This window comes from Anser anser (genome assembly GCF_964211835.1).
Source record: "Anser anser genome assembly, chromosome: 10".
Taxonomy (NCBI): Eukaryota; Metazoa; Chordata; class Aves; order Anseriformes; family Anatidae; genus Anser; species Anser anser.
Genome location: NC_139730.1, coordinates 4,216,457 through 4,240,957, shown reverse-complemented (window position 1 = coordinate 4,240,957; position 24,501 = coordinate 4,216,457). Strand labels below are relative to the sequence as shown.

General features: G+C 48.8%; 1 protein-coding gene and 1 long non-coding RNA gene across 4 annotated transcripts in view; one reads left to right on the top strand and one right to left on the bottom strand.

Moving 5' to 3' along the window:
* Window positions 1-8,067, bottom strand: part of IGF1R (insulin like growth factor 1 receptor) — a 180,806-nt gene extending 172,739 nt beyond the window's left edge. For both annotated transcript variants that reach the window (XM_083849787.1, XM_083849788.1), the window contains exon 1: window positions 6,837-8,067. In XM_083849787.1, coding sequence (XP_083705913.1) covers window positions 6,837-6,930 — 94 coding nt within the window. In that variant the 5' untranslated portion in view covers window positions 6,931-8,067. The remainder of the gene's footprint in view (window positions 1-6,836) is intronic.
* A 382-nt stretch (window positions 8,068-8,449) lies between these two features.
* LOC310904696 lies at window positions 8,450-18,359 on the top strand. Of its 2 annotated transcripts, none has more exons than XR_014588552.1 (4): window positions 8,450-8,561; window positions 12,174-12,326; window positions 12,430-13,876; window positions 15,701-18,359. It is a non-coding gene; the product is annotated as an uncharacterized lncRNA (long non-coding RNA). The 2 variants fall into 2 exon arrangements; XR_014588553.1 differs by having other exon boundaries at window positions 8,462-8,580.
* The last annotated feature ends 6,142 nt before the right edge of the window (window positions 18,360-24,501 follow it).

Genomic DNA, 24,501 nt, shown 5'->3' with positions numbered 1-24,501 from the left:
AGGTGCATTTGGAGAAGCCATTTTCACATCCAAAGAGATCAAGGATCCTCTTCGCCCACCAATAACCTTCTCTAAATTCAACAGTCTTGCGAAGTTCTCCTGTGCTTACGTGTTAGGGAGACCCGAAGCCACGTGCCACGACCCAAAGCAAACCAGAGGCAACATCCCACCAGGCATCAGGGAAAGCCTCCTAGCGCCCTGCCAGAGCACCTCGCACCAACCAGAGCAGCTCTACCAAGAAGGAGCAGCTAAAATAACGCGACGTGACCCTACCCTACCTTACCTCACACGGCCACCGGCAGACCCTTTGAGCAGCTGTGCTTACCGAAGCTTCCTCCCGTAAACACTCTCCACGTCTCAGGAGAAAAGCGTACACAACTAAACACACCCTGAGCGCCTGGGCACTCTCTGCCACTTCATGTCATCTGTCTTTAAGAACCGCCACTGCAATGCCAGCTGAGGATGATGATGTACTTTACTTGAGACTCACGCTCAGCTGCAGTTACCTGCTCTGTTCCAGCAGGAGCAAATGGAGGAGATGCTTCAAAAAGCGTATTATCCCAGCTCTAATTTATGCATGCTCCCTCTTACCACCACGTCGTTTATTTTAAACCTGTCAGATATACTTGTAATGTAGCATCATGAATAATTTAAAAAGTAATCTGTATAAACCGAGTTTATAAACTTAGCAGTAGGTGCAGTGCCTTTCATTCAGACAGGCTGCACTCTGAGAGAGTACAAGGCATCTCCGACTGCTTCGGCGTGCATTCATTTCACGAACGTCACAAAATCCATCCTTACTTCCTCCAATCAAACCCTCTGCTATTTGAAAACTGTTGTGCAAGCCGCCAGCTTAAGTGAGCAGAGCACTAATTCGAGAATCGTTCATATCGAAGGTAAAAACTACAAAGCGCCCGGAAACAATCAGCGAAAGCGATCCGCCACCCGATCTGCAGCAGCAGCAAAGAAAAAAAAAAAACCACACACCACACAGCATGTAGAGTTTGCCTCTATCATTAGGGGCTCCGACATTTTCTGCATTTCCCTGCCCCATTTTGACACCGCTCCCCTCCACGGCGCTGACGGATGCGCAGCCAAGAGCTCCCCAAAAAGCCCACCTGCTAGGAGAAAGTGTTTTGACCAGAGCTGATGCTCACACTTCCAAGCAAACAGCGCTATCTTTACAGCGCGTAATGGCACCAATAACAGGTCTGCAGATAACGCTCTCCCTGACTGGTCACGGAGCTATTTCAATAACTCGCGCTTTGCTGGGAGTGGGTAGGAAATGAACTCCTTGCATCACTGGACTTGCCCAAAAACCACCTTCACCGACTAACTACTTATCAACAAGATCTCCCACAAAAGCACGACGCATACCCAGTTTGTATACCATTGCAGCAAAGCACACACAAGTACAGAGCACCAATTTCCTGCTTAAGAGTTCTTTTATTTGTATGCTGTACACTTCTTTTTTTCCCCCTGAAGTCCACAGCACAGATTAAGTTCTTAAAGCTCTACCTGGTTACTGCTTCTCTTCAGTGACAATTTTAATGTGAACCTTTTTTTTTTTCCTCCAAATTGTTATTAAAATAACTTGGTGTTGCTACGAAAGCACACGCTTGCTGTTCTACCAAAATATTTTTAAGTGGATTTAGAGGAACAATCTTCCTCCTCCACTGGGGGTGAGATTTCGTCTAGCTGGGTAGGTCAAGGAACACGGTCACCTTGAAAAACCATCTGTGGAGTCACCGAAACAGAGAAGCCTACTTCTGCTCACACCACCAAGTTCACAAAGAAAGGAAAAAAAGTTGTAGATAACGTGCAAGTCTGGATACTTCAACACAAATAAAATGATACTATACGAAAATTCACGAGTCAGATGCAAATTAAACTGTTAAATACAGTAATAATATTCCATGTCAGTTTTGCTTTTCAGCAAATTTTAAATCATCTCATCTTAAAAAACACGACAGCCACTACCCCCATTTAATAAGTTAATCAGTGCCTTGAAAGAAATCCTAAAGGAGCTGTGCATACTTGGCATTTGCAAAGGTTAAAACGAAAAACTTTTAATGATAAACGCAAGTTAAACCTTTACAATCCACCACCACGCTAACAGCCGTTTTGCAGGAATGCATCTCCGTAATTAATGGATAAGCCGAACTGCCACCAAACTCCGTTAGCAAAAGCTACAAGCCCTGCACAAAGGCAGCAGAGCCCATTTTTTACTTTGAGGGATCGGTACGGCTCTGTTTGCAGAGCGCAGAAATATGTGAATGAACATTGTATGTTGCTAATCACTTGCCTGTCCTCAGACAGTTCTGGACACAAAAAAGACAAATATAGTACTACAGAAATCAGTCCAGATTGTACCTGTCATGACTTGGCTAAGAGGGAAAAAAAAAAAAAAAAAAGACAGGCTGGCTAACAACCACAAATGTGTCTTCATCAACTACTGCTTGTTGAGTTCTGGTTTTGTACAATACAACAATTTTCAAACTCTTATTTTTAAAGTGGTTTTCATAAATCATAAACACTAATCCAACTAACCTACACAAAGGAGCTGTCTATACAATTTACAGTGATAGAAAAATTGTACGTCAAATATATCAAAATACCAGAACAGTAGTTCTACCTTTCAAACACATCACTGCGTTCCCAAAGCCTTTCTGAAAGCAGAGCTCTGAAGAGCTCCATCACCTCCTAAGCCCATAAACCTTCAAAGCTCAGCTTTGCCAGAAAAACCTGAAATGAAGTGAAGCTACCTATCTGCAACAGCTCTAATTACGAGAACCTCAAGATAATTAAAAAAAAAAAAAAAAAAAAAAAAACTGCAGTTTGAGTAAACTTAAGCAACACGCATGATGCCTGAGAACTGCAAGTTACCCACTCCTATGCACAGGCACACATACATACATGAAAACAGCTGCTGCTTCAGAACATCACACATTTCCAAACGTCAAAGCTGTAAATAAATCCTTTTTTTGAATTTTAGAGATTTCTTTTTTTCTTTTTCATAAACCAAAGTTCAGAGAACACTTTTCAGAGCTACCATTGCTTTTCAGTTACCAACTTTTCAAAAAAAAAATAAAAGGAAAATAATGCTGATAAAATTCATTAATTTCACTATAACCATTCCAGGGAAACCGTCTTTTTTTTTTTTTAAAGTAATTTAATCCAGTACATTTTGTAAGTTATGAACTTTACGACCACCACAGATGATGGCGAGGTAGGCAAGTTGTTTTCTATGCAGGATCACAAAGCCAACACCAGGTTTGCTGTGCACATTATTCCTCTCTGGAGGTTCAGGACCATCACCAAACTTCTCCACGACACAGTCAGTGGCAGCTCACAAGTCACACCCATGTGAAAATCTCCTCCGAGATTTCCTTAGCAAGTGCCAGATTAGCAGAAAACTCAACATGATTTGAAACAACTTTTCCCAAGGTAAGGTATACCGGCACGGATTAATTATTTACCAATTAAGACAGGTTCAGAAATCGTTACACGGAAATTCCTCACCACTAGATTCGCGCATGCATTTCCAGATGAAGACAACAGTGTCACTGGAGTTGGGTTTTACATACACACCAGACTTAGTTTGAAGGAAAAACTGACCAGGGAAAACCTACCCGAAATTAACGCAGCGATTTATCAAATACGGGCGATTTCCTTAGGAAAGCCAACAGATCACGCCTGCTGTTGTGCTGAAGTAAAACTAACGGAGCCACCCTGCTCTCCACGTGCCCCTTCCTTGCCTCACTTCTAACACGCGAGGAGCATCGCTCTCCTGGGGCGGGCTCGGCGATGCAACGTGTGATGGGTTCCCTCCTTCCACACCCAGCCCTCCGCTTCCTCACGTTCTCAAGGCCTTTTGCCCGACACGGGCTAAGTCACTGCCGTTTCCTAACCCGCTGGTTTCTGAGTCACACGAGCCTTTGCTCCAGTTCTGGTACCGAAACGCCTGCAAAGCAGCGCCTCGAGCAGCGCAAGCCAAGCGCCGCCGTCCCGTCCGCGGCCTCGGATCGTCGGAGACACCGACGGCTCTCCTCCCGCCGGTGGCACCGGTTCCTTCGGCGCTCTGGCGTTCCTATTTGCAACCTCAATTGCAGAAGGGATTAACCAACTCCCATTTGCCAGCATTCGCTAACCACTAGGTGTCTGTGAAAACGCTGATGTGAAAGCGAGGTGTGTGCAATGCTGGCACTCGGGAGGTCAGGAGGGCTTTTGCTAAGCAACCTGGGAGAGGGGTTGAACAGACAACACGAGCTACTGCTTGTTAACATCGGGAACGCGAAATACAGCCTGGATACGCAAGCAAACGCTCGTGGCTAAGACGAGCAGATCCATCGGGGTACCTATCGGTCTGAAGCACGGTACTACCCAAAACAGCTCACTCCACACGCTTAACCCACTCCCTTCCAGGCATTCCCTTTACACACGTACGCTACGTGGGACAGAAAACCCAAACCCCATCGTGCTTAAGGTACAAAAGGCAGCAAACTCCGAGGTTCAGCTGCTTCATCCCAGGGGTGGGCTGAAGAGGCGGTCTCCAGCAGCACACCAAATGCCCTGTTACACCGGCACACACTTCACCGCGCTGAAGGGCCTTTTTGTTTTTATTTTTGTGCTGTTCTAACAAAAACCTCAGCAAATTCTTAGCGCTTTTTAACAACCGGTTTTGAACCAGAAGCTTACCACTGAGGCTACCTGCATTTTCAAGAGTTTTCTGCCATTTAACCATGAGCAGATTTTATATAATTTAGCATTAAAGAGATGGGCTTCCCCCCTCCTGTTGTAACTCCTTTGTATTCCTATTTAGGAATGCCTTGCTTGTTTGACCGAAAATGGAAGTGCCTTTTAGCTATGACACAGTATATATGAAAAACAAATAAAAATTAAGATTAATCTTCCTTCCACTATTGTGGGGAGAGAGAAGAATATGAAGAGATGCAAAACATCTGCTCTGGAGATCATTTTTCCCCCTAACAGCAAAATTCTTTCAGCAATAACTCGTGAAAACAAAGGCTATTAAACTGTAAACTACAAAGACGATCGATTAGAGGCAGTATTCAGCTAAGACAAGTTTTTCAGCATATCTCCCCGTATTTAAATGCCTAGATCAGAAGAAGGAGATATTTCATTTGGGAGGTTCTTAATTGGGTCATTTTAGCTAAACGGTAACTGCAAACACTTGAGAGGACTGGAAGCTGATATCCCAACCTACCATTTCTGCCTCACTTTATTGCAAGAGTTGGGCAAACGTGTTTATTTGAAGGTGTTCTGGGCCAGGTAAGAAAAGCCCCGTAAGCACACATCCGAGCAGTTTACGGGCACACCAGACCTCCTCCTCCTCTCCTGCTTTCTCCGTGCTACCCGATCCTTTTCAAGCCCTTCCCTGAAGAAGGGCACTAGGGTTTTGTTTTCAAACCCAAACATTAATCTTCCCTCTTGAAAACAGCCCTGGCCAACAAGTTCAACGCGTGGAAGTAGGACTGCAGCTCTCCAGCCCGAGCTGGCCCTGCCACCACAACTCAAAAGCCTAAGCCGGGCCTTAATTTGCAAGGAGTTAATTGGCATTCGCTGCCTAATGAAACACAATATTACTCAACACGCGTTACAGGCTCCATCTATGCGCTTCTTGCTCAAACGCTGGGGTTTTTTTAGCCTCCTTGTCAGTGCATCCAAAGAACTTGCTTCTCTTTTCATCCTGAAACTACTACTTTTAGCAAAGCCTCTGCAGCTCCCACATTCTTTACCCTTACGCTTAAAATGGAGAAAATTGATCTCTCCCTTCCATCAACGCCTATCTTTTGTGCGAGCGAGGCACACGAGAACAGCTCGAAGAACACGCCGAAAAACACACAGCGGAAGAAATTAAAGCATCCGGACGCAGGAGAAGCACCAACCCTGCCTCTGCAGACGGAGAGAGGCGCTGAAGGAGATGGAGCAGCTCTTAAAATGGTTGGGCTCCAGGGCGCGCTTCCCATCTCCCTGCCTGCAGAGAGATGGTCCAGAAAACCTTGGGGAGGCCCACTCCGTGAGTGGGGAGCCCCAAACCCACCGTGAGCCCTGCACGGCGATGGGCAGAGCCCCAGGGCCCACAGCACCCCTTCTCCCTTCGCACCCCACGGGCACGCCACGACCTCGGCGGCTCTGGAGAGCGGGGAAACGAAGCGAGGGGCTCTGGAGCCGCGACGCATCGAGCTGCAAACGTGCTGTAAAAGCGAGAAGCCAAAGCCAGCCGGGCTGCGACTTCCAGACCGCCGTAACCCCGCGCTAAGGGGCGAGAGCCCTCCTCAGCAAGCGGCGAGGAGAGGCACGGCCAGGAATTCTTCCAGGAATTCCTCACCCGCCGCGGCAGGTTACTCTCGCTCTTGACAAAGCTCAAGCTCCTTCCATGTGGGGAAGGCAGGCGCAGCCCTTCCCCGCCCGCCTGTGTTTACTACGCAGCTCGCAGCCCCGCCGGGCCCAGCACCGCGCTGCCGGGGCCGGGCTGGGGGGCACCGGGGCTCCCCCGGGCCGGGGGCTGCGGCAGGGACGGGAGGGAGAAGCCAAGCCCCCGGTCGTTGGCCGTGCCCGAGGAGCCGGGGCGAAACGGCTGAGGGAAGGGAGCGGGAGCCCCCCGCAGCCGAGCCCCCCCAGCCGGAGCCCCTCACACAACGGCGCGGCCCCTCACCGACGCCTTCACCCACCCCAGCCCCTCACACGCCCCCCGTAGCCCCTCACGCGGCCCCCCCAGCCCCTCACACACACACCCCGCTCCCCCCAAGCCCCCCCCCAGCCCCTCGCACACCGCCGCCCCCCCGGCCCCCCCCCCCCAGCCCCATACTCACTTTCCCCATTTGTCGGCCCCAGACCAAGCGCGGCGAGGACGAGCAGAAACCCCCAGAAGACGGCGAGGGACCCTCCTCCAGCGCCAGACTTCATTCCTCTTTTTTTAATTGGACAAAATCCCCCCTTTCCGAAAATTCTTTTAAAAAAAAATAAAGTCCCAAATCGTTCGCTCCCCCCCCCCCCCCCCCACCCCGCCACCCTCACCCCCCCCCCTCTCCTCGTTCTCTAAAAATAACGAAGGAGCCAAAAGGGGGGCGAGCAGCGGGGCAGGATAAATAAATCCACGTTGCCTCAAGAAATGGAAAACAAACGAGGCAAAAAAATAAAAAAAAAAAAAAACGAGAAGCGAGGAGCCCCTCTCGGAGCGGAGGGCGGCGAGGTCCCGGGGTGGTGTTGATCTTCCGGAGGCTCCGCGGGGCGCTGAGGGCGACGAGGAGGGGGCACGGGGGGAGCCCCGGGGCGCCGCTGTCCGGGCTGGGGGCTCCGGGGCCGGGGGGCTCCGGGGGGCTCCGAGGCTGAAGGCTCCGGGGCCGGGGGGCTCCGGGGCCGCTTCCCCTCAGCGCTGGCCGCGGCCGCTCGTCGTGCAGGGGAGCGGCGGGCGGGAGGCGCGGCGGGGCCGGCGCTCTGCATCTTCAACCTCCATTTTCCGACACCGCACACGGAGGCAGCAGCAGCAGCAGCCACACACACACACACACCGAAAACAGACGGGGGGGGGGGGGGGTGCCCCAGACAAGCCGGTTACAAAACAACAGCGGCGGCCCCGGGGGCTCCGCGACGAAAGGGGGGGGGGGGGGGGGGTGCCCTGGTGGGATCCCCGCGGCCCGGCGAAAGGGTGGAAAAAAAATTAAAATTTAAAAAAAAAAAAAGAAAAAAAAGCAACACGCAGCCACCCCCCACCCACCCCCCCCCGCACACGCACACACACGCACACACAACAGCACCGCCACACAAGTCCGGCTGGCTGCAGAAATGCGGAATCGGGGAGGAAAATGAATTAAAAAGGCTTCCCCCTACTCCTCCTCTTCCTCTCCTCGGCGCCGCTGCCGCAGGGCTCCTTCGCTCTCCCCCCAGAAATAAAAAATTTTAAAAAAAAAAAACACAAGGGAAAAAAAAAATATATATATATATAATAATAATTAAGGCAAGGCAGCCCCCGGCCGCCCTCGCACACAAAGCGGCGGCGAGCGGAGCGGAGCGGCTCAGCACCCCGCCTCCTGCCCCCGCCGCTCTCCGGCTCGCCGCCCCGCGGGCCGCCCTGCCATCGCGCCGGGGGCGGGCGGGGGGCGGGCGGGCGGGGGGGGGGCCGGGCGGCGACGGCGACGACGACAACAACAACAACAACAGAGAGCACCCGGCCCGGGCGTACTCCCTGCGCTTTTCTTCCCCCCTTTTTCCTTTTTTTTTTTCCCCTTATTTTCCTTTTTTTTTCCCCTTTCCTTTTTTCCCTTTATTTTCCTTTTTTTCCTTTCCTTTTTCCTTTTTTTCCTTTTTTTCCTTTTTTTTTCCCTTCTTTTTTCCTTTTTATTTTTTTTCCTTTTTTTTCCTCCTTTTTCCCTCCCCCCCCTCCCTTTTTCCCTCCTCCTCTGGGTGTGCGCACGCCGCAAACCTCCCCCCCCCCCCCCCCCCCCAACGCTGCCCCAGCCGCGGGCAGGGGGCCGGGGGAAGGCGCGGGGGCGCGCACGGGGGCGCGCCGCGGGGCGAGGCGGCGCGGTTCGCTGAAGGTCAGAGCGCAGGAGCTGGGTGCGGAGGGGCTGCGATGCCCTGGGGGGGGGCACACGGAGATGGAGGGCGGGGGGGGGGGGGAGAACGGGATGCCGGGGGGAGGCTCCGCTGCTCCTCCCAATTAATGCGCTCGCAGCGCTGTGCCGCCGCGTCTGGCTGTCTGGTTGTCTGGCTGCACCCCCCCCCTCCCCCTCTTCCTCCTCCTCCTCCTCCTCCTCCTCCTCGCTGGCCGCCTCCGCCCGCCGCAGTCAGCGCTGGTAAACAACAGCCCCGGCGCCGCTCCGCCGCCGCTTCTCCCCTCTGCGGCCGCGCGGGGACGGGGAGCGCGCTCCCGCCCCTCCCCGGGCGCGCTCCCGCGCCCCTCGCCCAGGCGGCGGCGGCGGCGCGCGGGGCGGGGCGGGTGCGCCCCGAGGCTGGCGCTCGGCGCGGTTCGGGTGCGTTCGGCTCCGGTCGGGTCGGTTCGGATCCGTTCGGCTCCGCTCGGCAGCGGCCACGTGCCATCGCCTCCGTGCGGCGCGCCCGGGTGCTTCAAGGCCTGGGTGGAAGGCAGGCGGAAAGGCCTCGGTGCCCGGCGGCCTCACCGTTACTGAGGCGTTTTCTCCGTCCCTGGGGGTCATTTTTGCCTTTGCCATCACTGGGGTATCTTTACCATCCCTGGGGGGGCATTTTTGCCATCACTGGGGTATTTTCACCATCTTCACCAGCACTGTGGGGCCGGACACCGAGCACCCTTTCTGAGTCTGTTAGGGCATTGGCGTGGCGTAAATTGTGTCATTTGTAAGGAAATGTGTTGTTAGGGGAGAGCTGAAGTGGGAATCGGGTGTCCATCGTTCATCATCCTGCTGTCATAAAGAACGTTTATGGCTGTGAAATAGCCGTTCTTCCATTATTTTGGTGAATAGGGCAAGCAGTGGACAAGCAGCTTGTACTAGGTGCTGTACAAGCAGAGGACAAAAGACGCGCTGTGCCCCCAAAGAGCTTACGGTCTCACAAACACAGCCCTACAGGTGTTGTAACACAATTTGGTTCTGGAATCTGGAATCTGTCTATTAAAAAATAAATAAAAAGCAACAACAACAGTCCAGCATTGGATGGGAAGCCCCGCAGTGCCCTCCAGCCTCCCAAGCTGCCAATCTGAAATTCATAATTGGGAATTATTTGGCCAGAGCCTGCCGGGACACCTGTGCCCGATGTGCTTTGGGGTGCACAGGAGGAAACCCTTTTTCTGCGATGACTGCGACGCCCGCAGCGCCACACTTGTGTGAGGTTGGGCAGAAATCCAGTCAGCTTTGCTCACCTGGTCACACGTTGGGCAGCTTGTGGTGCCAGCCATGCACGCACGCACGCTCCGCTTCGGCACACGCTTTAAATCAGGTTCTCCCCTATGCCATCCTCCTCCTCCAAAAGTGGTCCTGCTGTTTTCAATAGAAATAAAATCGTGATTTTTCAGCACATACAGCTGCAGCATGGGCGCATCTTTGAGATGAAAACCTCCAGCAAACTGCGCTACGCATGCAATGCGCAAAATTAAAGAGCTATAACTTGGGCAAAATAAAGATAATTTCTATGGTAATGTGCAAAGGTACTTCATGATGAAATCAATTTCCTTGTAAACGCTGTGTGCCCCTGCTTTTATCTATAGACCTGCTCAAAGGAGGTTGATAGGAATGGTGCGAAGTTTTTATTTACTGGGAATCCAGAGCTGAACAACATACAGGTCATAAATGCCAGTTGAACAGCTTGAGTGTGTCTTTGGACCAAGAAGCGATTAAAAATGTTTTGTTGGAACTTCATCACGAGAAAGTAAATCTGCCTGGGTATAAACATACCTGGCTCAAAAAGGAGATGTTTTGGCAATTCACTGGGGTCCTGATCCTTGGCAGTGTCTCCTCCGTGAGGCCACTAATAATAAAAAAATAAATAAATGCAATGCGTGCTGTCCAACATATATTTTGTGTCTACATTCATGTAAAGACTTTTCTTCCTTTTGTTTCACACATGAAGTCTAAACTGTAATTTTCAACAGCAGAAGAAATGATTTTCTCCTGACGTGTCCTTCCCTGACTGTAGGAAACGACTTTCCCCTGCGTCCCATCGCTTCCGCGCTCGTTCCTCCTCTCCGTTTGCGCTGGGCTTCGTGCCTCCCCTTCTTCCACTGCTAGTTTATGGTGCTTGAGACAGACAGATGGACAGAGCGGAGCACACGACCGCACGCACACACACACGTTTTTCCCTCTGGAGAGCGATGCAGAATGCCACCAGCATACCTGCGTGCTGTTTAAAACGCCGCTTAAGTGGAAACTTCAGGAAGTGTGGCAGTGGGGATGAAACAGCGCGGTTAAAACAGCCGCTGACCCTGGTCTCTCAAAACATATATCTGCCCAAGGCAAATATCCTAATACTCAGCCATATTTTAATTTTAACAGCAGCCTCACCGCTGCTTTCTGGGGCCACCACTGGGGAGAAAGAGGCCTCACTATTTTCCCTGCCTCAGTGCTCGTACTCCTCATAGGCCCGGCTAGACTTTATTTTGGCTTCTGCACCACTTTCGGGGCAGGCTGACCTCTTTACCAGACGCTAGCTTGTCATAACCTGTAAGCATCCAACATCCTGTTTTACGGGCGCAAGGGAGTCGTCGATGTTTCTCCTCCCGCCCTCTCTGTCGGCATTGTCTCTGCAGGACAAATTTCAGCAGCCACCGAGCACTGCCCCTGCGCCTGTGTCTGCATGTACACCACCTCCTTTTTTCCAGGGGCTCACCATTTTGCTGACTGACCATCTTCAGGCTCTGTTTTGGGCTGAACGGCGCTGTTGTGGGCAGGTGCGTTGCATGCAGCCCCCATTTTTTCCTTATTTTCCACTTTGAAGTTGCATCAAGCACCAATGACCTCCACGGGCTCCTGTCTGTAGGAAAATGCCCAGCCTCTGAGCACAAGGATGATGTACAGAGCACACAGGGACAGATGCTGTGGTCCCCGGGGGCGAGTCTGTAGAGCCTCTCCATCCACTGGTCACCTTTTCTTTTCCCCATCTGCAGCAGGGGGCAGGATTTGGGAAGATGCCACCATCCCATGGCAGCAGCAAGAGGGCTGTGCGGTCCCTGCAGCTGCAGGAAGCAACGTCTTCAACACATGGGGGAAAAACCTGGGCATCTGTGAAGTGTGCAAGACTTAAATACCAGGGCACTGATCTGAGAGACCCACACGAAGCACACTTCTCTGGCTCTGGGTGATTTCTAATTCTCCTGGCCCTGATATGGCTGTAAACAGCGGCTCAAAATTGGTCCCTCCCGGAACAAATGAAAAGCAGAAGGGAAGGAAGGGCACTGCTATCACTTCTTTCCCATACACCTCCCTCCTTCAGACAAAGAAGTATGCAGTTACATGGACGATTTAGGGGCAGCAGCCGAGCAGGAATAACTCTAAAATTCATGTTTTAATAACAACAACAGCAATAAGCACACAACAGCATTTATAACCCTAGTTACAGGCCTGGGATATCATATCCATAGCAACTGCAGCAAGTGCTGGATGCCGTATATTTAGAGTTCCCGTGCACCTGCCTAAAATAGCCGCCGATAAATTATGCTGATGTTTGTGCCTTTCTGACAGCGTTCAAAAGGCAAAACCACGCCGAGCCTTCACGATGGGAATCTCGCTGTCGTACCAAACGTCCACAGGCTCATGCTCGCCTCCCCTTTTGCATCTCCGAACGTGACGAATGAGACTAAGGAGCCACCTCGGCGGCGAGCGCGGCAGCAAGCGGTAGGTGCAGGGCAGCGGCTGCCGCCTGCTCCAAGCGTTAATGCATTGACTTCATAAACATTACATGTACATTATGCATATAACAATATTTTTTTTTATTCAGGTTTCAAGTAATTTAATGACATGCAAGCATCAAAACTCCTTCAGGCGTAATGATATCCAAACTATCTTGCACTTCCAAGAAGAAAGAAAAATATTTTTTTTCTGTTGCATCTTTTATTCAAGAAGATTAGGGAAAAACACAGCCTTAAAAGTAATAAATCGGATCTCCGGCATAAAGAGCAAAAAATGTCTCCAGAAGTTGCCGAAGAAAAACCTGATGCCCTTTTGGCTGGAATAGAAATTCTGCCCTTCTGTAAAAGACAGGATGGGCATGCTTTATTTCTTTTTGTTTGTTTTTTTGTTTCTAAAGAGATTATCATTAACTTTTGGGGTAAAATAAAGCATAACTGTGAAAGGCTGCATATACATTTAATAATATTAATGCTTTAAAGCCATCGGAACATATTTCCAGGTGGGTTGGGAATGTGTCAATATTAGCACATTCTGAAGGCTGGTTTTAAAAGGCCCTTTAAACTCAGTAGGTCTTGACATCAGTTTTCCCCTAATTCACCCTGCGTTAGTTACCGTGCAACCACTACGTATTTTAAAATGGGTGCCTCATACAGGTTCAATGGCAGCAGCAGGAATATTGGTCTGAAGGCGGAGGACAAGGAAAGAAGGTTGTTAATCACAAGTAGCTTGGGAAAGCAATTTCTAACCAGTCTTTTCCAGGCCATGCCAAACACAAGAAACTCCACTATTCCTTTAGGAGCCGGCTTTCCACCGGCGCCTGGCTGCTCTCCTCCTTTGTCCCGTTCCTCTGTCCTTATTCTTTGCACCACATATCAGCAGTCAGAGTGGGCGCGATGCCCACGTTGCGAAGTGAGGACGTCCTACTTAATACTGTGTTTAGAAAACTACTATACTTCAACAAGTCAATGGTACAGAAGGCCTTGGCTTGTGTTTCGACAAAATGGACTTGAACCAGAAATACCGACTTCAAATGTTTTCAGACCTTAGGTCAAATCAGAATACCGGATACAAATCTAATGCTGTTTTTTTTTGTTTAGAATTTAGAAAGAATTAAAACTTTTTTTTTTTAATGTGAGAGCTCCAAGATTATTTCTTTTATTGCAGTCTTAGTTTTCTTTTTGTAGTTCTACTACCTACAAACAACTCGCTAATAATACATGTGTTATGTGACCAGAATGGCTCCGTAACAGAGAAATTACTCAAAGAAAGGACTTTGAATCTCAGTTGTTTAAATCCCGGTTGCCAGCAGATTATAACCCCAACAGAGACAAACTGTCTCCTTCACATAATGCTTTTGTTAACTCCTCTGTATTCAACGCCACGTGGATACATTCAAGCTACTGCTTTTTTCTGGATGGACTCCTCCAGCCCTGTCTGTGCTCCCATTCCGCCCCTGGAGACTGCCACCGCCAAAATTCAGTCCAAACTGGGAAAATGTAGCATAGCAGCTGTTGGGACCAGCCATCAAATAGCAGGTATGCAAACAGTATACCTTCCCTAGTGACTACAGAGCATTTGTTGCTACCAGTTAACAAGTATCCTGAGCAATTAAAATATTCACTCAAACATTTTGGACAAACCAAACAAAGCATTTTCCCTAATATCTCCCCTCATTTTCTTCTCTTGGAGCGTTTCTAACCCAAAACCAGTATTCGTGCCAATGAACTGGGGGAACACTGAGAATTTGTCCTTCAGCATCGTGTGAGCTTCTGGATTTGTTCTGTGAGAGAGAGTTGTCATTTGCCTGGAAGTTCCCATAGTGAATTTATTGGTCTTCTGACGTTCCTGGCGCCAGGTCTGCATTCCCATAAAACAAGCCAGAAGAAACTTTGGAAACAGAACCTTTATAGTATCCACATATTGGGCCATATTCAACTCCAAAGTCAGCAGGTGCAACTCCCATTGATTTCAGTGGGAATTCTGTCTGCTTACGCTGGAGCTGAACTTGGTCCATAGTATCTGGGCATCTTTCCCAAAAACTCTCTTCACTGAATGCGGGGAATGAACCAAAGCTTAATACACTTCTCCGCAGTCCCTCAGAAAGGAATCTGTCTGTCTTTTCAAGAGATTGCAGGGAAAAAAAAATACCTGCTGGTCTTGCACAGCTGCCTTTGCAGTTGAGCCCCAGTGTGAGCATCCGAAATGTTCTCATGGACTTGCGCTTGCCCTTGTTTCAAGATTGTCTGTCTGAGATCACCTTTTTTTTTTTTTTTTTTGAGGTTTTAAAGGAGGTTTTAAATTCATTTAGTCTCTTTTTTTCTTTTTTTTTTTTATGCCAGGGTTATTTGTTATGCAATGATTTTTAAACATCACTGAAAAAAACTTCTAATGCAAATAATGTGAGAAAGAATCTTCCTGAAAAGGAAACTGATTTTGTCTGAAGAAATGCTCTTTCTGCTAAGTCATCTTGCACAGGAAAACACACAGTTGCATTAGATAATATTCTACTGAAATCCCTCAGAGGGAAGGGAAAACTCTTAGGTACATTTTTACGACCCTCACTCTTTAGGGTGTGTCACTGAAGCTGAGCGTATGTTAAGTGCGTTCTTAAATCAGACACTTTTGAACAGGATCTTACATAACTGTATCTTCATACCAGAGGATTTGCATTTTGTAGTATTTGCTACAGAAAGTGCAGCTGAATTTAAATAGTATTATAATCTCCAGGCAAAGTCGTGTGTGCGTTAAGGCATGGGATCCCAATTTGTCACCGAAATCTGGTGAGACCAGATTGTTGAGAGGAATGTCCGTCATCGTAGGCCAGGATCTTATCGGGGAAGGCTGCTCTCACAGGACTTTGGCATAGATTAGTTCACGTAAATTTGAGAAAACTGCTGGGTGAGACATGAGGATGCCTGGCGACTTTCCCCATGTTCTAGGCCCAAACAGAAAATAACCGAGATGGGGCCACGCTGTCACCTGCTCAAGTTGAGCTGTCAAAATGCGCCGCTGACCGTTCAGTCACACCACACTCACCGTCAAACCTGCCTTTGCAAATCCTCTTCTAGGCTTTTGGTTGGTGTAAGCCCACCCGTGTGTGGTTTTGGAGTGCTGTTTTCACTTTCCAACACTCAAACTTGCAGGCCTTTCCCTGAGGAGGCAGCACAGGCCGTGCTGGTGGGAAGGACAGAGGCCTGGCCGGGGCACAGGGACGTTCAAGCCATCTCCTTCCTCCCTTCCCTTCCTCCTAGGTGGTGGCCTTCCCTTTGCTCCACTCCCAGCAGCAGCTATTACTCACAAATCAAACATCGTCATGCCATAATTGTGCGATCTCTCAAACAGCTCTCAGTCTTTTGTAGGTGGACTCCTCAGAGCAGGTTTCTGGCGTAATAGTGGCTTTGCAGCGTCGAGGAGTGCGCAGAAGTGCCTTGGTGCTGCATCCCTGCCCAGTGTGCTGAGAGGAACCACTGCACGGGATGGATTGGTTTGAGCAGGCGTGAAGGTTTCTGCAACGTGCCCTCCTACGAGGAGCCAGCCAGCAGGGCTGCGTCATTCAGCAGTGCCACTCTCCGCATCGTGCACCTTCCAAATACCACCTGACTGATAAAAAAAACACCAAACTCACAACTTCTCACACAAAGACAAGAAGAACCATGAACACAATGCCCAGAAAAAAAAGTGTTATGTTTTCCGAGTCAAAAGATGAAGCAGTCGCTGCTAGGAGGTGTGGTCCACAAAGGAGCCTTTTTTTCTTTTTCAGCCATTTTACACTGTTTGTCCACTACACCATTCTGCATCAGTTCAAGCCAAAGATTTTCCTTGCTGGAAATACCTGTGCAGAGCCTGGCATGAGGAGAGAAGCATCTTATAAATCACTGTGAGAGCCATCTTCTGATCTGACCAGGTCTGAAGTACCTCAAGAAGAGGCTTAGAAAAACATCAGCTGTCAGGAGAGCATCTTTGCTCTCAAAGAACCTGCACAGTCACCTTTTTTTCCTGGATCCCACACATTAATCCCGGCATCAAAACACCAAAGTCCCTGGCCCCACTGCCTGCCGCATCCCCGTGGAGCACAGCACGAGCCTCTGTGGCTGCAGCCACCATACAGTCATTTTATCACATGTACTGTAATATTGTCCCTTGTAAAACCTAACGCTCTCGAGTAGGCATAGTAAACTGAAGACAATCAAGATCTTAAAGGGTAATATGCTTTTATGTGTTTAGCAGCTTATGGCACTATATAACTTCAGAGCCCAAATGCAGCAGTGGCCTCTCCAAATCACGCTATTAATATCATATAATGAGCAGTGCTGCTACTCTTGGATTCTGGCACACCAGAGGATAATTTCTAGTACTTCTAGTCCCCAGTAAAAATGTTATCCTCTCCACAGTGCGTGTGCTTGGCTTATGCTGGGCAGCACAGCTCAGGACTGCAGTGGTGTCTCTGTGACTGAGGGGGAGTTTTCAACACTGCTGCTGGTGTAACCAGAGATGGGAACTTGGCTTTTTGCTGCCCAGGAATTAGCTCAATTGCAGTAGAAGAGAAAATTTCAACTGCAGAATAAAGGTTCTTTGTACTCAGAACCTCCCTAGGATTTTTCCTCTGAGAACCAGACCTCCTCCCCTCTTTCGCCCCAAGTCAGGCCACGAAGCCTCTCCAGCATTAGTGTGACCTGGCACATCTCCACATATCAAGCGAGGCTTAGGGCTTTGTACCTGACCCTCTCGAAATAATCAGTGGTTCTGACAACTTCTTTTCCATCTGCCCCAAGGAGAGAGCTCCTGGAAGTCAGCTTGTGCAGGCTCACACAGGGGATAACGCAGAAATGATGGGAGCTACCTTGCAGTGCAGCCAACAGCCCTTTCCCCACTGAACATAGACGTGAGGGATGCTCCTCTCTGCTCGGTCATTCAGCACTTCTACAGCCTCTGGAGTTTTGGAAGCGAGGGTCCAGAGAGCAGAACAAGTCTCCATCTTCCCATCTGCTCCCTAAGAATAGCTTGAAATGAAGATTAAAAGCTGCCTCGCCTTTGGGCTTTGCTTTCCTCCGCCTCTCTGCAGGAGTCGCAGGAGAATCACACCAAGTGCAGCCTGCTGCTCTACACAAGCCTTCACAGCTGACCACTGCTTTGTGCATCCTGAAATCTCCTCTGAGACATCACATGCAGGTGCTTGTAAAAGGACTCACTGAAATCAACCCCCCCCCCCCAAAAAAAAAAAAAAACCTCACTAATTGAGGGCAGGACCAAATTCAGCTTGAATTACTTAAACACTTTTAAAGGGCACAATTGTATATATGAAAATTGGGTCTTATATGACTTTTTTCTTTTTTTTTTTTTTTTTGGAAGGATGACTGAGCAAGAAGCAGCCTTGTGACTGCAATTCATTCCTTATTTGCCATCAGCAAGAGGTGTGTGAATGGCAGAGGAAAACAACAGTAGCAGTGTTTGTACAATGCATTGCCACTTCAGAAAATTTGGTTTCCTGGTAATAAACTGTCACATATGCAAGGCTAACACGAATTAAGTTTGTGATACACCAAATGTCATCACATTTTAAAATTGAGAACATCTTGCTCAAAAAAAATCTCTTTCGTTTTGGATTTCCAATGCCCTAAAACAAGTCTCCTGCAGCAAACATGTTCCAGCACCTGGGCGACAGGCACAGGACGAAACGGAATAGAAAAGAACAGCTTTTTTCCTCAACAGTGGTATTTTGCTCTTTCCCACAGTAATTAGAATTCAGATAATGTTAATGTTCCCATTCTTATGTAAAAATTAATAGTAGACTGCTGGTATTTCAGCTAGACATTAATTGTATAATATTCATACGACAAATGCTATTAGTTTTAGAAATCTTCCAGATAAACTTATATAAATTTGTCACCACAAACCCATGAAAAAACTTTCATGCATATTGATTAGGGCTTTTCTATAGTAGTGCCAGAATCCTGAACAGTCCAATGATAGTTTGCCTGCTTTTGAATAAAAAGGAGAATATTCAGCTGTATCACTCCATTCTTTCACTGTTTTTTTCTCCTTTTAATGTAAAGCCTGGTGTTTCTCACGAGTATGTAACATTGAAGAAATTACCTTCATAGCAGGACTCACTTTTATAGACATGTTGTACAACAGGTTAATGTTTTACAGCTATTATCTGAATATTATTTGGATTTCAGTGATTAGAAAAAGAGAAGAAAATACAAACAGGTCTTCTGTCAAGATTTGGCAAGGGGCTGGTACATGTTTCCCAACGATAGGGATCTGTAATGGGATTTCTGAGAACTTCACAGGCACAGGGAACTCAGAGAGCCCAGTTCAGCCCTGGTGGAAGCTCCTTGGCAGCAGCCGAAGCGTAGCAGCAGATTCCCAAGGGCCAGGCCCCGAACTGGGTGTCAGGGCCCCATGGAGGAAGTATAAATCAATAGCAGGCACAAGGTGTAGGACATTGCCACTCTGCACCTTGTACCACCTGTCCCAACTCCTCCATGTCAGCCAGCATCTCCTCCAGGCCCCTGCAGCCCCTCACCTTCACCGTGAGCCACGAATTTTTCACCCTGAAGCTCACCTGTGGATCCTTTGGCATCCACACCCCCACCTTATCTCTATAAACACCCCATGTGGTGCAAAGAAGAGGAGATGGCCAGCTGGCATAAATATCACCGTCCACCAAAGCTACCTGTGTGATGATCTCACTGGGTATCCCACTGTACAAACATAACCCCACCTTTCATTGTTATGCTATTTGCTTTAGTGTTACGGGCCCGATGTTGGGATTATGATTCTGTTGTTCCTTGAGGATTGCACCAAATATTTTTTGTTTGCAGTTCTCTACGATCTCCTCAGCTCTTCCTTGACTTACCCAAATAATTGTTTGAAGGCTCAACTTACTTTTGGGGCAGGAATGTGGTTTTGGCCAGCCCTCTTCTGTTTTAAAAGGAAGAAACAACGCGACTACGAAGCACAAACTGGTTCAGTAGAAAGCATAATTAACAAAGCTTTTCCTCAAAAAGATAAAAAGGTGGAGGTACTTGTTTCAGTAACTGAAATGTTGGATATTAGGGCAAATAAGCACTTAGCAGGGTACAAAATCCCAGAAGCACACAGACCTGGATCCTTTACTCACCACTGTTAGAAAATTACTTTCACAAATGCTCTGCAGTGCTTTCTGTAACCTGAGTTTTCCCATTTCCCTTCATTGTATTCCTTTGTGTAATCCAGATTTGTAAATCATTCCAGGAAACTTTTTATTAACTTTCAAGAGCACTCCAAGACAATATCCTGTAGTTTCCCCTGGCCTGACTCAGACCCAGCCGTATCAGCTGAGAAATACCAATAACCTTTTTCATGTCATTTGTTTTCTGGTAACGACGGAAAACCAAAGAAACTTCTGGTCAAAGTTCTGCTCCCTGCTTTGATGGGGAAGATTGTTTCCATGCTTGTAACTCAGCTGAACTCAAACTGAATAATTTCACTACACCTGTGAAAGCTCGCCTTCCAGCTTGAGAAGCACCGAACATTTTCCTTTCATTGATTACAGCTGAGCAGTCTCACGCAGCTGCATTTCAGTGGACATGGGACGAGGCCTTTATATGAATGCTGTTTTGCTAAGAGCAGGTGGTGTGAGGCAGATAAAAAAAAAAAAAAAAAAGGGGGCACAATTACAGCCAGCCCCAGCAGGACCTCATCCATCATGCTCCAAGCATCCCATAGCAGGAGCCTTGTGGCCCTGTCACCACGTTCAAGGGCACGGGGAGCCCTGTGTCCCACCAGCTTCAGGAGCAGTTGTGGCTGTGCTGGTGGCCTGGGCACCCAACCCCAGGCTACAGGGCAGCCCCCGTGCAGGGGGCTCGCGTTCTCTTTCTGCCAGCCCCTACCGGAGAAAACTCATTAATGCGTCCAAAACTTTCTCCCAAGAAAAGTGCTGCTTCCCAAGAAAACACAGAAACTCCTTCTCTTTTGTTTTCATCGCTTTTCACAGTGTACTTCTGTTGAGCTGACTGACATTTAAATAAGCCACAGGAGAATTATACCTAAGACACTTCTACTAAATATTGCCGCTGTAGTAGGAGGGTGCAAACGCAAGGGAGGCATTTGGAAGAGACTTGTAAACAGTTGCCTTGGTACTACCTAATTAGAGTGTTACATTGTCTGGTGGGATCCACTCCCAGGAATGTGCACAGCCTGGATTAACTTCTCCAGAGCCAGTGTGGCAGACTGTGCAGTCGGGATCAGGAAATCAGTTGGGAAAGGAGCCGGGCTGCTGCTGAGTCTCTTCCCGGAGCTTTCTTCCTGGTGAGCAGAAAAGTTGCTCAGCCCGATGCTACGGCAGTTGCGCCTGTGTGAGTGAGGGGTCAGGTTCTTCAATTAAAATTTTTTAAAAAGCCATTTATCCTCTCTCTGTGGAGTTGCTCATGTGGAAAACAGCGTGGTCAAAAGAAGCATCTCCGGAGGAGAAGTTGCAAGACCTGGGTTGAAGCTTGCTCGTGACTGCAGCCTTGGCCAAGACACTTCTTCTGTCCTCATTCACACTCCTCACGCTTTATTTTCCTGGTCCTGGGGCTCTAGAGGTGTATCTGCCTGTCTGGGAGCCAGCGCATGCAGAGAGGAAAGGAAGCTTTCTCATTCCTCAGCAGAGAAGAGCGCTAGATGATTTTTCCTGTGCAGTCAGTGGTAAAGGATCAGACCCTACTTAGGATATATGAGAGATCTCATTAACACAGTCTAGCCATTTATTGCACATACTAATTACTTACTTAATGGCATTTCTATTTGATTATTTAATGGCTGTAGCATCCCTTTTGATAATTCTGCTGTGCATGCTTAAGTGTTACAATTTCTAATTAATTACATGGCTTTGAATTTCATATTACTTTTTAAATAAAAAGAACAGGGGTTAAAGAGAGCTATTTGAATATATTCTGACGTTCCTGAGATTTCTTATTTTTTTGAGTCTGTTTGCTCAGTTACGGAGGAGAAGCATTTCCAGGCTTTGAATTCTGAATGTACAGGAAGAAAAGTGCTGGGAATCCAACTCAGCCAACAAAACCGAGAGTGGTGTTTCTATGGGGTTGCTGATAACCATCTTTGTGAAAAATTCTAGATGATGCAATTAGGGCAATGTGGAGGCTTTCCCTACCATGAGTTGTGTTTTTTTTTTTCTCTACAAGGAGAGCTGAATTTTTGCTGCATGCAGTTTAAGCAATTTCATAATTTAAAAATTGCAAAAATCAAAATACAAACTAAATGTCATGTAAACTTGACAACACAGACCTGACAGAGCTCATCTAACATAATGTCCATTGACAATTTAATCGATTCCAAAAGAAATTCTCCTTTCGTTATTGCATAGCTGGCTAAATTTGGTTTCTATGACTTGACATGGATGAGTCCACCTGCCAATTCTTGTGGCTTCAACCATCATATTTTAAAAGTTTTTTTTTCTTGCTGTCTTTGCATCATCATTATGAAAAAAACACCACATGAAGAACAAAAGGAAACTACTGAAGTGACCACAGAGTGGAAACAGTGAAACTGAACACCCCGTCCGCAAAGTGATATTGAATGAACCCAGTGAACAGCCTGGGAAGAGAGAAAGGTGTTCTCCTTATCTCTTTCAGTTTTAATAATCTCAGACATTATTTTTGTTACTGCAGCAAAAAAACAGCTCAAAAGGCGATTTTAAGGCACTTTCCAGAAGCGTTACGAGGACTCGAGTGGTATCGCTGCGGATCCACCCTGTGGGCGCAGGTCAGGCTGACGCACGTCTCCCTCGTCCCCGGGAGCTGGCGACGGCAAAATTCACGGTGTTTGCTTGCTGGGGCTGAAGCGCTTCCTTTCGCTGGGTGCTGAGTGAGTCAGTAGGCAGGAGCTGCAGAGCGTGCGGGCCATATGCAGGGAGCTGCAGAGATCTGACTCAGAGATGTGGATCTGCGTCTGTGCGCGCAGCCGGGTGCTCGGCGACACCTCGCTCGTTCCACCGGGTTTGCGGTTGTGGGGGCGGCGAAATGAAAAAGCCTTTTGTCATTTCAGGGACGTTTCCTTCGGAAGAAATCAATTTCTTCCTCCGGGTCGAGAGCGGCGAGCGCAGGTGGGCTGGGAAGTGCTGCTCCCCTGTGTGCAGCGGAGCCCCACGGGTCCTGGGCACCCCCGGCTGCAGCTGCTGGGGACGGAGGGAGGAGGAACTGGAGGGTGGGCACCAGTACTGAGTCCATAATCACGGGGATCGCTCGGGTAGGGCGGCTTCTCCATGGCCTTTTATGCAGGTGAACATCCCCTTGGCAAGTTGTTCTTGGCGTGAGCAACGTTTTGCTCCATGCCTTCCACGTACAGAATTGCCCTTGCAATCAGGTGGAGGACCTGCCATGGGCATCAGCTGGACACGATGACTAGTGGGCCTTTTACATTTAAGCAATTAAAATTGAACCTATGGACCTAAGAAATTCTAGAAGAAGACGGCGTTTCTAGCACATCTTGTCTTGTTTCTGGGAGCTGGCAGGGCTGCTTGAGGCCCCCTTGCTCTGCCTGAGGTCAGGTCCTCGCAGTTGCAGCCGCTCCAGCAGCCTGTGCAAGAGCTGCTCCAGGCTGGAGCATTGCATCACGCCCGTAAACTGCAGATGGCTTTTGCATAACTCTCCAGCTTTAATTCTGCTGTTACGGCATGCTCTGGGTGTCTGCAACGGCTCCTGCGAGGAGTGTGTGCTCAGAAGCTTTCCAGAGCCTGGAGCAGACCAAAGATCTTAATCTCGGCGGTGCTGTTCCCGTCAGACCAGAAGGGGTTGTGCTCTGGGGCCGTGCAGAAACCCGCCCAGGGCCCGCTGTCGGTGGCTTTTTTGCTTCTCCCTGACCCTCACAATCTGGGCAGACCCTAAAACAGCGAACACAGGGAAATCTGGATTTCATTTTGCTGCTCTGGTGAAAAGTGACCAGAGGCCGGGGTGCTCCCTGGCAGCCAGGGCGCAGCACGGCTCTGGGAGAGGGAGGGATTCTGTGCAATGGCACAAAGAAAGAGGATCGGGGGGAAGAACAGGAGCTGCAGGTCTGGGCACAGTCGTGCCTTTGCTAGGAATTTTGCAAGTCCCTGTCTGCGTGGTGTTGTTGTTGACTTTGCCATCTTTGATCAGGGTAAACAGGACTCATGTTCACAATGAAAACAAACAAGCCGGGCTGGAAAATATCATGAGTCAAGAAGGCTCCCTCAGCGCCTCCACCTTCCTTAACCCCGAGTCAGCAAACGCTTCAGTGCTTTGTAAATCAGGGGGTGAGCCTGAGACTCGGAGCCTGGGCAGCCTCCTCGCGGGCTCCAGCCTCCTCATGGGCTCCAGCCTCCTCGCACTGGTTGCTCAGAAGAGCATCAACGAAGTGTTTAAACACATCCATCGAAGTGGACGACCAGCGAGGTGATATGAACTGTTGTACAGCCACGACTCTCAAGCACTTCCCTTTGCCTCTGAGACCAACGCCGAGCCTGCAAAGGAGCCTCCCAAATTCATTTTTCTGGATCAGCAGTGAACCATTTTCCGCCTGCTGCAGAGCAGCAGCTGCCTCCCTTCGCTCCTTCTCACCTCTTCCATGCGGACATCATCAGCTGGAGGCTGCGCGCTGCTACGGCGCAGATTTTTCTTTCATCTGGAGCCACTTCTCAGGATGATGCAAAGTTTGGTCATTTCTCGCCGTTCTCTGCGCTAGGCTGATGGAAAAAGAGCAGAAATTTCAGAATCATTCTCTCTTTTTGTATTTCGCTTCAGCTGAATCACTTCCCACGTTATTTTTATGACGAAGCACTCACACTTTTTGACATCAAGACAAATGCTGGCAACTTCCCAAGAGGCTGGGAAGCACAGAGCATGCTGAGAGCGGCTCTGTCTGTCTTTCGGTGTGAACGGAATTTATTTGGGGTGGAAAGAGGTTTTCCTGAGCACCGACGCCTCACCCTCTGCTCTAACTCTGCCTCGCAATCCTTCACTCACTGCCGCAGCTCGGGATGCTCAGAAATGTAAAGGGATGAGATGAACGTGTCCTGGGGGCTTCTGCTCCAGCTCCTGAAGCTGTGATGATGCTGCAAGATGGGGACCGTGCAATGAAGCCTCCAGGTGCCCGGAGGAAAATCATGGTCCTGGGCTCTTCACAGAGCTGAGAGCATCGTTGGGGGAGAGAGGGG